This window comes from Pelmatolapia mariae, linkage group LG23 (genome assembly GCF_036321145.2).
Source record: "Pelmatolapia mariae isolate MD_Pm_ZW linkage group LG23, Pm_UMD_F_2, whole genome shotgun sequence".
Taxonomy (NCBI): Eukaryota; Metazoa; Chordata; class Actinopteri; order Cichliformes; family Cichlidae; genus Pelmatolapia; species Pelmatolapia mariae.
Window position 1 is genome coordinate 36,522,369 of NC_086246.1, and position 12,228 is coordinate 36,534,596.

The 12,228-nt window shown below is 43.1% G+C and overlaps 1 protein-coding gene across 1 annotated transcript; it reads right to left on the minus strand.

The window, feature by feature from the left end:
- Positions 1-273: 273 nt before the first annotated feature.
- lmo4b (LIM domain only 4b) lies at positions 274-11,954 on the minus strand. The gene is made up of 5 exons (XM_063466801.1): positions 11,484-11,954; positions 9,895-10,135; positions 5,340-5,436; positions 3,392-3,547; positions 274-1,233 (listed from the first exon to the last, which is right to left on the minus strand). The coding sequence occupies exons 2-5, from the start codon at positions 10,128-10,130 to the stop codon at positions 1,225-1,227; spliced, it is 498 nt and encodes a 165-aa protein (XP_063322871.1). The 5' UTR covers positions 10,131-10,135; positions 11,484-11,954; the 3' UTR covers positions 274-1,224.
- Between the last annotated feature and the right edge of the window lie 274 nt (positions 11,955-12,228).

Here is a 12,228-nt window from a genome sequence, read left to right on the forward strand (position 1 = left end):
AGCAAACGGTCATCCGAACAGAAAAGAGAGGATACATGTTTATCCATTTTCAGTTAGACGCTCATCATGCGCCTTGATGATTGCGAGGCTGGGAATTGAATGGCAGAGCTGCAGGATGTTCAATAGAGGATTTTCAGCCATGCTGATATCAGGCTTTTGCCCACTTGAATAGACAAAATTATCCAGGTACTCATTACAACATCTAAAAACCCAAGTTTAGCTAATTAGAGACACTGAAGCTTTACAATGAATTTAAGGAGGCTTTTAAATCTTCAATATTTTTATTACTTAAATACACCATACTGGAGCAAATGTCTCGGAAAATATCACAAATAAATTTCTCTTTCATTCAGCATTTATATGTTGGTGATGATCTCTACATTACTGACTATGAGCAAATTTCTTCAGCTTGCCAAGAGTTTCAAAGGGAGGAGCTGAGTGCGGAGGGGTCAGATGTACTGTAGCCACGCCTGGACAACGACATTTACATGCATACTGTACATACATGGTAGTTTTACAAATACACCAAGAGAGTGTTCATGATTTGTTTTCCACAAAATGCCACAGATTTTTTTTAAACCCCATCTTAATATATAGATATATACCACCAAAAAGAAAGAAAAAAAAAAAAACCAAAAAACACATTCCCCTTTGACAACACTTAAAATATAGAAAGTGGAAACACCATGTTGCTGGGAAATGAGGATAGAAAAGGAGGAGAGGAAAAATGAAAAAGTCCCGGTTTTCCCCCAAAATGTCTTTAAACAAATGTGCAGAGTTGAAAAGCCTGCGCCTTTTAAACCTCATTAGTCTCGTTCCTTCTCTTCAGTCACAACATAGTCTCGTCACGTTGTTTAATTTTCTCCTCCCGTAGAGTCCTCTAGGATTCGGATCGGTCTCCCCCTTTTTTCACTTTTCTTTTTTTCCCCCCCCTTTAAATCGCCCCAAGGTCACAGAGTCCGCAGTGTCCCGATTCAGGTGTAGTAAGTGCAAGTATCCACCCACAGTTGGGGAAAAGCCAAGGTTTGAAGGCTGAGCGCTGGGTATGAGTTGCAGAAATAAAAAGTCAGGTTACTGTTGAGATGTGAGGAGGATTCCTTTAGGACAAAAGGGCCTGGGGGCACAGCTAAAAAGGCCGGGGTGCTGCTGATCCACACTGTCTCGGGTGTCAATGGGTAAGGGTTAAAATGAAGGCACACATCCTGCTTCCTGCACGGCTCCCGCCTAACACACCTGAAAGGAGAGGGCGATAAAAAATTTTAAAAAAAGGGGAAAAGTTTAAATGAGAACAGACATCAAGCCGTCATTAAGAGCATCAGTTCACAAAATGTCATAAATGTTTCACCCCTTGATAAATAAACTTTCCACCAGCTCCAGTGTTTAATTTATTGATCAGCCAGCCTTTGAAAACCATCTGGTGTCCCATTTACTTTGCATTAACTAAAAGTGCATTCATGAAGCGATTCTCTTTGGTATAATTAGAACCACGCTCCGACATAACTGCAGGAGGTGTTCAGTCCTTTGAAACAGAAAAATGCAGGGGAGGAAAGACAATTATCTGTCTGGGTACCAGCAGCATTCAACTTTTTCATCTTTCTTGTTTTTTTCCTCCGCGATTCGAAGGGGCGATTTACTTTTCCCTTCATCCCTCAAATCACTAGGAGGGCTTCAATCTATTAGTAATTGCAAACTCCTACTTGGGGGCTAATTAAAGTGACTGACGCTGGGAGGGTCCCTCTCCCCTGGGTCAAAGCAGCTCTGTATGAGAGCGGTAATTTGTCTGTTCTGAACAAAGAGATTAGGAAGAAGCTGGGAAGAAAGCTTAATAAATGAGCATCACATGTCCTACGCCATGATCGTGAACAACACCAATTATGCCACAGCGAAATCGCACATAATCAAAACAACGGACAGAAGATAACCCTGTGACTGCTTCATTTTCTCCTCTGCTAAACCAGCTTCTATATTCAGGCCGATACACTGGAGCCGTATTGATTCAGAGGGCTGTTATCCTGCTGTAAGCCTCTGCTGTTTGAGGCCGTCGAAATTCTGTTCGAGCAAAAGAAATACAGTGTGATAAAGTGCTTGAGCGGCAGAATAATTCGCCTTATTTCACTCGCGCAGATAACAAAAGCATCCAGAGACTGTTCCCACTGAGCGATGAGTCTCTGTTTATTTAATAATTCGCTCTCTGCTATAATTAAAGCACCAGGGCCAATATTCAGATTGCATTTTAGCATCAATAATTCAGCAGTTTTCACTACAATTGATGTTAGTGCATAAATAAACAATGAGGCCTCATATTTACTACACCAGCCATGCTGCAAGAGACACTGGGGGTGGGAGCAAGGACTTAAACAGACATTTAAAATTAAGCTAGATAATGCAACGGCTTTCAATTTAAATGTGAGGAGCTCTTAGAGCTCCAAGAGCTGATTTGTAAAAGTGACAAGCCCTTAAAAGGCCTGTGACGTAAGGGGAGGAGGGATGTGGGGGGGCTTAATGGAGTTCTACCTCTCCTCTACTCACAGAACCACTCAAGGTGAAATGCATGCTCCCAACAATATAATTCCTCTTTCAGTCAGACTCTGACACACTCCAAACACCTCCCATATCTCTCAGTGTGCTCTGTGTGCAGACAAGGTATCAATAAAGCTGCTTGTTGTGAGGCAAAAATGATTAGATCTCCTGCAGGCACAATGAAGCTATCCTGAAGAATGAAGTTATCCTTCGTATATGATTAGGCCTTCTGTTTTGCTTTCACTGGAGGCATCGAGATCAAATCAGGGAAAGCCATGATGACAGCTTTCATGATATAAATGCTGCTGCAGCTTGCTGTCTGTGTTCGCTTCTCGCCCCCACTCGGATGCACATTTTTGGCCTCGGAGTAATAACTTAACCCAGGTGATCCCAGGCGTGTTGATAGAAAAGTCAAATTCTGTTTTAAACACTCCGTATTAATGGCAAAAGTGGACGTCTGGCTCAGAACGACAAAATAAATTCACAATGAGTCAAATATGTGTCTGCTGGTAACAAAGTGTGAGGGCAGCGGTACACAAAAACATCATTTTCACATGCTTTGTGCTGACAGTTAATACAGATTTTCTAAGTTCATGTCCTCCAACAAGAATGATGGAAAAATCCATTGGCTGTCTAAAAATAAAATTCATCTCTGCTCTGTAAGATTTAATATCGGCTGCATGCCTTGCAGTGAAGTCGAATCGACGACATCAATATAAACAGAGTGAAAAATGTTGCCGTGAAAATTACAGATGTTTTTCTTTTCCTGCTAATGACTCTGGCTGACTGATGATTTTTGCTGCTTGTCTTGTACTTTGAAATGAGACCACAAAGAACCGCGGGGCTCCCTCCGCCATCACGGGGGTCTTACCTTCTGGTCGGGCAGCAGCGGGTTCGTCTGCAGTGAACTCAAATGGCCGTTGATGAGCGCTGTGGGTCTGTCGTGTTCGCAGAACAGGCTGCCGTTGATGTAGTGGAACCGGTCCCCGGGGACGAGCCGGTTCCGACAGGTGGAACATGTGAAACACTGTAAACAAAGACAGAACCGATCTTAAAGGTCTTACAGGTCCTTCCCTGTAGTGTGCTTACATTGAACTTGTAAAGGAAGCTGAGCATAAAAATGTTGCTTAAGCAGGTTCCAAGAATCTTATTTGTGACTTGAGCGCCTGTGATCTGTAAATCTCAATTTCAATTAAAGGATCCTGCCTTTAAATTCCTCCTTAAATAAAGCCCAGCGCACATTAAGGTTTAGTGTTTGTGGAAGACACAACCATCATTCGGTTTCTAAATAGCTTCCCTGCTCTCAAGTAATGTTATCAAATAACTAAAAAACAGACTTTTTTTACATTTTAACACACTAGAACACCACGTCACATCTGTAAATTCAAAGATCTTGCATCTGGCATTTATTTCCTTACATCTGTCAGGGAGAAATCTTGTCACGTTGTTGATAGATATCATGCAAAATTCAGCCTTGGATACATACATGTGCAAATTGCAGTACTCCTATTTAACCACTAGGGAAATCACGTCATGTCAAAGTTTCATAGCCAAGTATTTCTTTGTTTCTGTTGCAAGCAGCAACACCTGAGCCTTAATGCTGAAGCGCCAAAAAGGTCAGATCCTGTAGCGTCCACTTTATTCTGCTCCACAAACAAGTCACCCCCACAGCCTCCCGTGTTAACACGTCCAGCTTTACAGCTTTAAAAAATGCATGGTATAAAAATCTGTTTTTCTCTTAATGAACGCTCTTCTCCTTCAACTGTACAGTGTGATTTAGAATTCTGTTGACGTATCTGTTAAAGCTTAAGAGACACATTCACGCAGTTTATAAACCACAGCTAACCATCATTAACCGATAATCAGTATGCCCTCATCTCGGCTAAACATGGTAACTTTACATTTGAAACAACCAATATAGTTGTTTTTAAGCACTGAGGCTTCAAAACCAATGACTAACATCAGGGCAGCTACATCAATTTTTCATACACAATCTATAGTTTTTGTAGAGACTTTGAGGCTTCAACCAAATATCTAAACAAAATATTAATGTTTTCTCATAGCTAAGATCAAAACTGAGCCTAGGTCTGCTTCATAAGTCTTCAAACATACGCTCACATCATTTTCATCACAACATTTTAATACAGTGATGCTATAAAATTTCCTTTTTTGTGAAATAATATCAAAATGCAAAATGGATTAACATTACTCAAGAAGCTGTAAAATTTAATTATTAAACATAAGAACAGATGGTGATTAAATGATTAATCCACTTATTGTTTTAGCGCTCCAGCAGTTGGATTTTACACCAATTTGAATTCAAACTAAAGTTTTTGCTTTAATATTTTTTGGATCTCCTGTTAATCATATCTCATTAGCCCTGCTCCGTACAGACAGTAGCCGCTATTGACCACAACAGAGACATCTTAAGCCAAGCACACGACATAATTAGTGTAAAGTTAATTCAATATGATGCTGATTTGTGTGTGCTTCGAAGAGCTAATTCCAATACTAAGGAAAACACTGTTATACACAAAACTGAAAACTAGGAGTGTGCTGATGTATCGGTTGAATATCCGTTTGTTCAGCTGATACAGCTGATTGATATCGGTATATTGGCAAAATGCTAAAATATGAAGTTACAAATGAAAAAAAAATAATGGGATCACCATCAGTTATCTCCAAAAAATGTTATTTGAAACATCGGCCCAGGATTTCATAATCGATGCATCGCTGCTAAAAACAAAACAAAGGCTTTAAACTGTGCAGCACTCCAACTTTATCAAGTTGGAAACTCCAGAGAGGAAACTTGACTTTACCTTGAGATGGTACACATTGCCCTGTGCCCTCATCACCAGTTCACTGGCTGGAATAGACTGACCACAGGCGCTGCAAGCTCCGCTGTTCCCAAATAATCTGAGGGGGGGGGGAAGAAAGGGACGAAGAAGAAGGAGTGTTACTGTGGAGCCGCTGTATGCATCTGCACAGATTTAGCCTTGTGTAATGGACTGTCCACACTTTTCTCTGCCGAGTGTGTGACTGAATGAAAAGTGTATCCGGCGCTAAGTTCCCCCCAACTCCATTTCTGCCTCGAAGGGAAAACATACAGCAGAAGAAATAGAAAATCATCACAGTATCAACAGGAAAAATGAATCCTACACGACTCTGCCCTCCACAAGCATCTAGCACTGAAACTGCATATTACTTTGGCTGCACATTTTTTGCAGCCTAATAATAACGTGGAACATAAGCAATAAGGACCTAAGAGGATTTGATTGTACATCCAGGCGGAGACGTAGTGCTTTTGCCATTAGGACTCCTGTGAATGCTCCGTCAGTGCCGTGTTTCCATTAGAAACCCCGTAGCTACTCGGGTTGATATATAATGTGCATGGGTTAACCTTTTCAATCATGGTGTCAACACTTTAGATTTGCTTCTGCTCATCTCTTTCGTCCCTAACCTTCTCTCTCTCTCTCTCTCTCTCTCTCTCTCTCTCTGCCTCTTGATAATGAAATGCTTGCTCCAGCTTCCCTTCTATCTTCCTTCTGAGTCCACAATTTAGATTACTTCATCTCGGTGAGCAGCAAACTGAATGAAATTTCGATTTGAGCAGAAAGTAATTTACTGGGATCTGGACCCATTTGTCATCATATCTCACCGGGTGTTTGCTCTATCACTGCACTTTTCCTAAGCAATCAAATAAGACCACGGCATCTGACATGCTCCGGAGAGAAGGAGAGAGAGGGAGAGAGAGGGATGGAGACAGAAAGGGATAGGGGGGAGTGGTTAACACTGGTGTGCGTGCATCAGATAAAGTTGTTTGGTTTGGGAAAAAAATTAACAAGAGAAAGAAAGAACAACAAGATCAAAGTGTCTTTTTTTTCTGCGCAGACCTTCTTGAGGACATTTTTTATGAAATGTATTTAACAAAGAGGGAATAAATGCCTCTACCATCCTAACCATAACCCGAGCAGTTGTTAGATAAACTGACAAACAAACAAGCCAGAGCTCTTTGCAAAGGGACACAGAAATGGCTTTCAATAAGGCAGCTTAGGCTGAAGCAAATTTTGTCTTGGCATCATTTGGAATGGCTCCATCAAAACTCAATTTCAGAAACTAATTAACTGGAGACCGTCGTCACAACACTGCCAATTCTCTGCTCTCGCTGGGACAAACATGACAGTGGAAATGAACATATATGCCTTGCTTTAAGACTCTTGTGCTCTGCTGCGATGTCTCTGTGTGTGTGTGTGTGTGTGTGTGTGTGTGTGTGTGTGTGTGTGTGTGTGTGTGTGTGTGTGTGTGTGTGTGTGTGTGTGTGTGGAAAAGCAAAACTACACTTTCCCCACAAGATGTTTCTGCATATCAAAGCCGGCTCATTCCGAAATTCAAACTTCACTCAAATTGAAAACATGTTCCTCGTGCTCTTGTTGAATATGTTGCTCGAGGAGTTTCCTCCTGTGCGAAAGCTTTCGAGAGGTGTGGAAACAAAGGACAAAAGGAGTTTTCGCCGCAGCCTTTTTACATTTGGGCGCAGTGTGAAACTCGTACCGGGTTAATTATTTTACCAGGGGATAGCTCTTGATAGTATTTGATTTAGGAGCCAAAGCCTTTAGGTGCTCAATTAAGTTGCTGCATCGGTTTAGAGTTGGGCTCTAATGGCCTCTTCTGCCAGTGAACTACAGCGCTGAGGTGAAGCCAACACCCCAGGTCAGTATAATTAAGGCCAAGGGACTCTTAATTGCAATGACACATCTGGTTTCTGCTTTTTGCCCCTTGAAAAAAAAAAAAAAATCAGTTACTCACTACGTTTCTTGGGGATGGCTTTATCTTGATTTATCTGTCGTCTTCCACCCTTGTGAATCTGTCTTAGATTAAATTAAATAACAAACAAAAAAACACATTTGGACCTGTCTGTTGCCTATACAGGCAATGACTATTGGATTTCATTTCAGCGCTGACTGCCGGGTGAAATATAGCATAGCTTGCTGCGAGGCTGTCTGGTAAATGCAGACCTCATTCACCAAGGCCTTTGAGTAGGGTAAAATTACCCCACAACAATGATTTCTGCAACACAGTCCATTAAAAATGCCTCTCTACATCAGCAGCCAAAGCACCTTAAAAGCACTAGGCCATATTGATACTGAAGCGGGGCTTTGCATAATGGCAAGAGCTGCATTAGAGAAAAGGGTGGAGGGGGTGGGGGGGTGGGGGGTAGGACAGGGCGGGGTGGGGAGATTGCGAGGATGAGGGAGGGTTCGCGTGAATCTGTGATGTGCATGTGTTTCAGGAGGAGGGGGTGGGGGTGTGTAAGGGCTGGAGTCGGAGGCTGGGTGGTGCTGGCGGTGGGGGATCAGCCAAATTACACTTGGTTAATTCAGAGTAACAGATCTGGCCCCAAGTGAATTGAAGGCCTTGAATTAATTCTGTTATGACAAATCAAGATAAACGTTTCCCCTAAATTGCATGCGATTTAATTAATTTCTGAGATCCAGTTTTTTTTTCCTCCCCTGGCCTAATAGTTCACATTCTCTTGTGCTGTCATAGTGCTTGAGTGGGCAGACTTCAAAGTGATATTAAATAACCAACTATTAGATTTACCTCACACGTTCTATTGGAAAAGTGCCATTTAATTACCTAGGCTTATTCAATTAAGGGGACAGCATTCTCCCTGAATCCAGCAGCCACAAGTAAATTAATTCTCCCTCTACTAGCAGCCCACAGAAATAATATCACCTCCAGCTTAAAACAACATGATCCCTACAGCAAACACAACTTTGGCTTTAAGTTAAAGCTTTTGGGGACAAGCGCTGCATGAAAAACAGGGGATGGGTTATCATCCCAGACCATGCATACGACTCAACTCCCCATCAGTCAGATGAGCATTATTAAATCAGCTGTATGGATATAAAGCTGAAGCTGCAGCTGAGAACGTATGTTGAGCTGTTTAGCACTCTATTACAAATATGAATCTGCCCCTTTAAGATGAAGAGGGGGAAAAAAACAGCAGCAAATGGCCTTCACAATAATCCCTCTTCTCTATCTGTCTTTCTCTCTTGCTCTCTCTCAAAAGCCAATTTGGTTAATTAAATGTTTTGTTTGCAGTGTGGCTCTCATTCATTTCGGACACGTCATTGGGAGCGGATACAAGCCAGGGACCAGATCTCATTAGATAAAACCCATCAGGACTAAAGGAAATGGAGGGGGACTATAATTAAAGCATTTAATTGTGTAGACTCACTGTCAGATGTTTTTTTCCTACCCCGCTCCTGTCTTTATCTCCACAGAGATCTCATGGTTCCATAATGTGCGTTTTAGCTCTTCCACCAAGCATGCTCTCATTACAAGTGGAAAGGTGTATCCACATTTTCCCCCCTTCCAATTTTAATTACGTTATAGTCCCATTATGAATGAAGTACCCCATTGACTTCCCCATCCTTTTTATGAGGTGGGTGTGAGAGCGCACAGGCGCACTTTAGATTTTGAATTATCCGTGCAGATTTGATAGCAGCGTTGTATGTTAACTGGAGTGCGGTTCCATCCATTAGAATATGAGCATGCATTTCTATTATATAACAATAAAGACGGAATCTCCGACTGTCTTGCATGAATAGAAACTCAAGTTTAGCAAATGGCTAATTGATTGGCTTAAAAATCCATACCAGTCTAGCACATGAGGCTGAGTCAAGGATGCATGTGAACTTTCAGTAAACTGCACCTTCTCTCGTCACTTAAGACTGCTCAACATGACCAGAATGAGTGTCATCAACAAGCTCTGGTTGGGTGTCTGGCACACCTACTTGAATATTTAAAAAGGTTCTCTTTGCTAATTAAATGATCCTTTTTCCACTGTATTAAAAAAATAGAATAGAGCAGCCTTCACTGAACACAGATCCTGTCCGTGCCTCTTGCAGAGCTAACTCAAGTCATTTAGGACCAGTTTTCTGTTCTTTTGTTGACTGTAAAACAGGACAGACCGCATTATGACCTGCAGAGGCTCTCTCCTTTTGCTTTGTGCTCTGTCAACATGGCGCCACATTTGGCGTCTTTCAGGGCAGGCCAGAGAGCCTTCAACCAGGACGCCTTAATGAGCACTGATGACGTTAGTACAATTTGAGACACATGTCGTGCAGGAATGCACCAAACTTTGCGGACGGTTGCATGACCATGATAGATCTACATCAGCTTAGTCCTGCTTTTAACTTGATTTAATATCACAGCTTAATATAATCCAGAAGAAAAGTTCTACGGGCTATGAGAAGCACAATTTTTCCTTTTAAATTCATGCAAGATGTTTAAACGATCTAACTTGCTCAGTAAGGCTGCAACAGCAAAATACGGAAAACTGAACACACAACCTGGTGATTTCCTCACCTGATGTAGTCGTTTCTACAGAGGATCATGCCACTTTTTGTGTAGCACGATGTGCCGATCTCACCCAGCTGGGCCTGGCAGCAGGAGCACTTGAGGCATCGGCTGTGCCAGTAGCTGTCCATGGTGTAAAGGAGGAAACGGTCCGCAATTTTGCCCCCGCAGCCGGCGCACCGCTTCCAGGACAGAGAACCTGTGCCCACCGGTGGTGGCTGGCTGCTGCCTCCGGGATTCACCATCGTACCTGAGAACACACAGAAGAAACCATGACAGGTTGCTGTTCAGACTTTTTTTTTTTTCCTTTTACACTCAAGGACTGCTTTGTACACACAAGGGTCAGGACTTACACAGCTATGAGTTGACACATTTGTCATAACTGATCAGTTATCAGCTGTTTGAACATGTTGTATCTGCAGCTGCGAAGCCCGATCTCTGCTACAAGACAACCACGAGTCACTTAGTGAATTAATCTGCCCTTGATCTCTACGCTGTTGCTTCATCAGACCTCTTGTGATGAATGTCTATTCACTGATAACACTGTGGGGCCAGAGGAACAATTACACAGCACAGGCCTTTGTTGAGCTGTCCTAAGAATTTCTAAATGGCGCACAATTCCTCACTCTGCAAAGAGGTGATGTCCACAGCAAAACTCAAGGGAGTGAGTAAAGACAGGCTGATGTTTGGCACATTAGTTCTGATGCTGCATGAGCCTTTGACCTCAGCCAAGTATATGATCACGCATCTACACCACAGCCCTGATACAGCGATGTGCACACGCTGTAATGATGTTAAATGTTCTAATCTACTGAAATGCAGGCATTTGTTTCACCCACCAAATTAATGTGGGCTCTTTCAAATGTAATCCTCTCCAATTTGGTCAGGCAGCCTCGCCTGGATAAAGCCAAATCTTTGTTGAAAGACAGGTAGGCTAATTAGAGTTAGGAAGAGGGAGGGTGGGGGGTGCACAGAGAAAAGCATTCAGTAAGCCCATTAGCGATGGCTCTTAGGGACAAACCACAGCGTACCTTAGTGCTGATTAAATCTAAAAGGAGATGAATCAAAAAAGCCGACCTGAAAGTGACTCCCGGATAAACAAGACGGGGCCATCATCAAGTTTCATTCAGAGGAGTTTCCTTTTTTTCCGCTGAGGGATGGAGGGGACGGGGAGGGGAAGAGGAGGGGGTGGCTTTTAACTTAAATGGGCTAACTCAAGTAATTACACGGGCAAGCAATTTGGAGACCAAGTCATGGAAATAGAAGAGGGAGCGAGAGAGACGGAGGGGGGAACATATCAGACAGCCATGCGCTAAAAGCTTCTGTCCGCTGCCTGCTGCCTGATTTTGTTTTTGAAATAGAAAATAAAAGAAATGCAGCTTCACATCTCAATCACTACGAGCTAAGTGCTTAAAAAAAGACCAGTGTAATGTCCGCTGTCACATCTGAGCGCAGGCACTTAAAATAGACACAGGAGGACTCAAAACCGACTGTTTCCACTCTGAAAACTACGGACAATTGCAGGTAGCATATATACATATAAAAATATATATACAGCGCAAACACACAGAACAGCTGTACCAGCGGCAAACACCCACCTCGTTTGTCTCCTTTCAGGGTAATGGCTGTAAAGTTGACGGCTTGAATGGCAGGTAGGCGAACAGGTAGGCTACAACAACAGTACCCCAAAAAAGTACAGGTAGAAAGCGGACGCACCACCGCGCGCGGTCGTCGGCCTCCAGCTCCGCGCGGCAGCGAAACCCTCGAGCTCGGCTCTTCAGCAAGCAAATGGAGTTATCAGATAGTATTTCCACTGGATGCTTCCCGTTTAACTGCTGCTGCCGCTTTTAGTGCTCTTTTTCTCGCTGGAACAAAAACGAGTCCATCACAAGCCGTAATTACAGGTCTGCGCATGCCGTTGTGTCCACAGAGCTGGAGAAGTGCGTGGAGAAGAGGGAGGGAGGAAAAACAGAAACACGGAGGCAGGCAGAGAAGCTGCAATTGACTGTCCTCTGCTCTGGTCTCTGGGTCCCGTTAGCTGCTTGTTCTACATGTGTCGCTGACAGGAAGAAACCTCCAGTAAAAAAGCCCCTTCAGCCGCGTGACGAAAGGGCCTCGGCAGCCAATCCGCGCGCGGTCCATTTAGGAGGAATAACAATTCTGGCCAATCAGAGGGAGGCGAGACTGACTCGGACACGCAGACAGAGAAGGATGGAAACGGAGGTGAGATGGACCGGAGAGAAGAGACACGCAGCAGTCCAATGTATACAAGCCAAATCAGGGGCAGAGACCAGATTAAAGCGGATTTATACGCCAAAGAAAATCTGTAGAATAAGCTCAGTG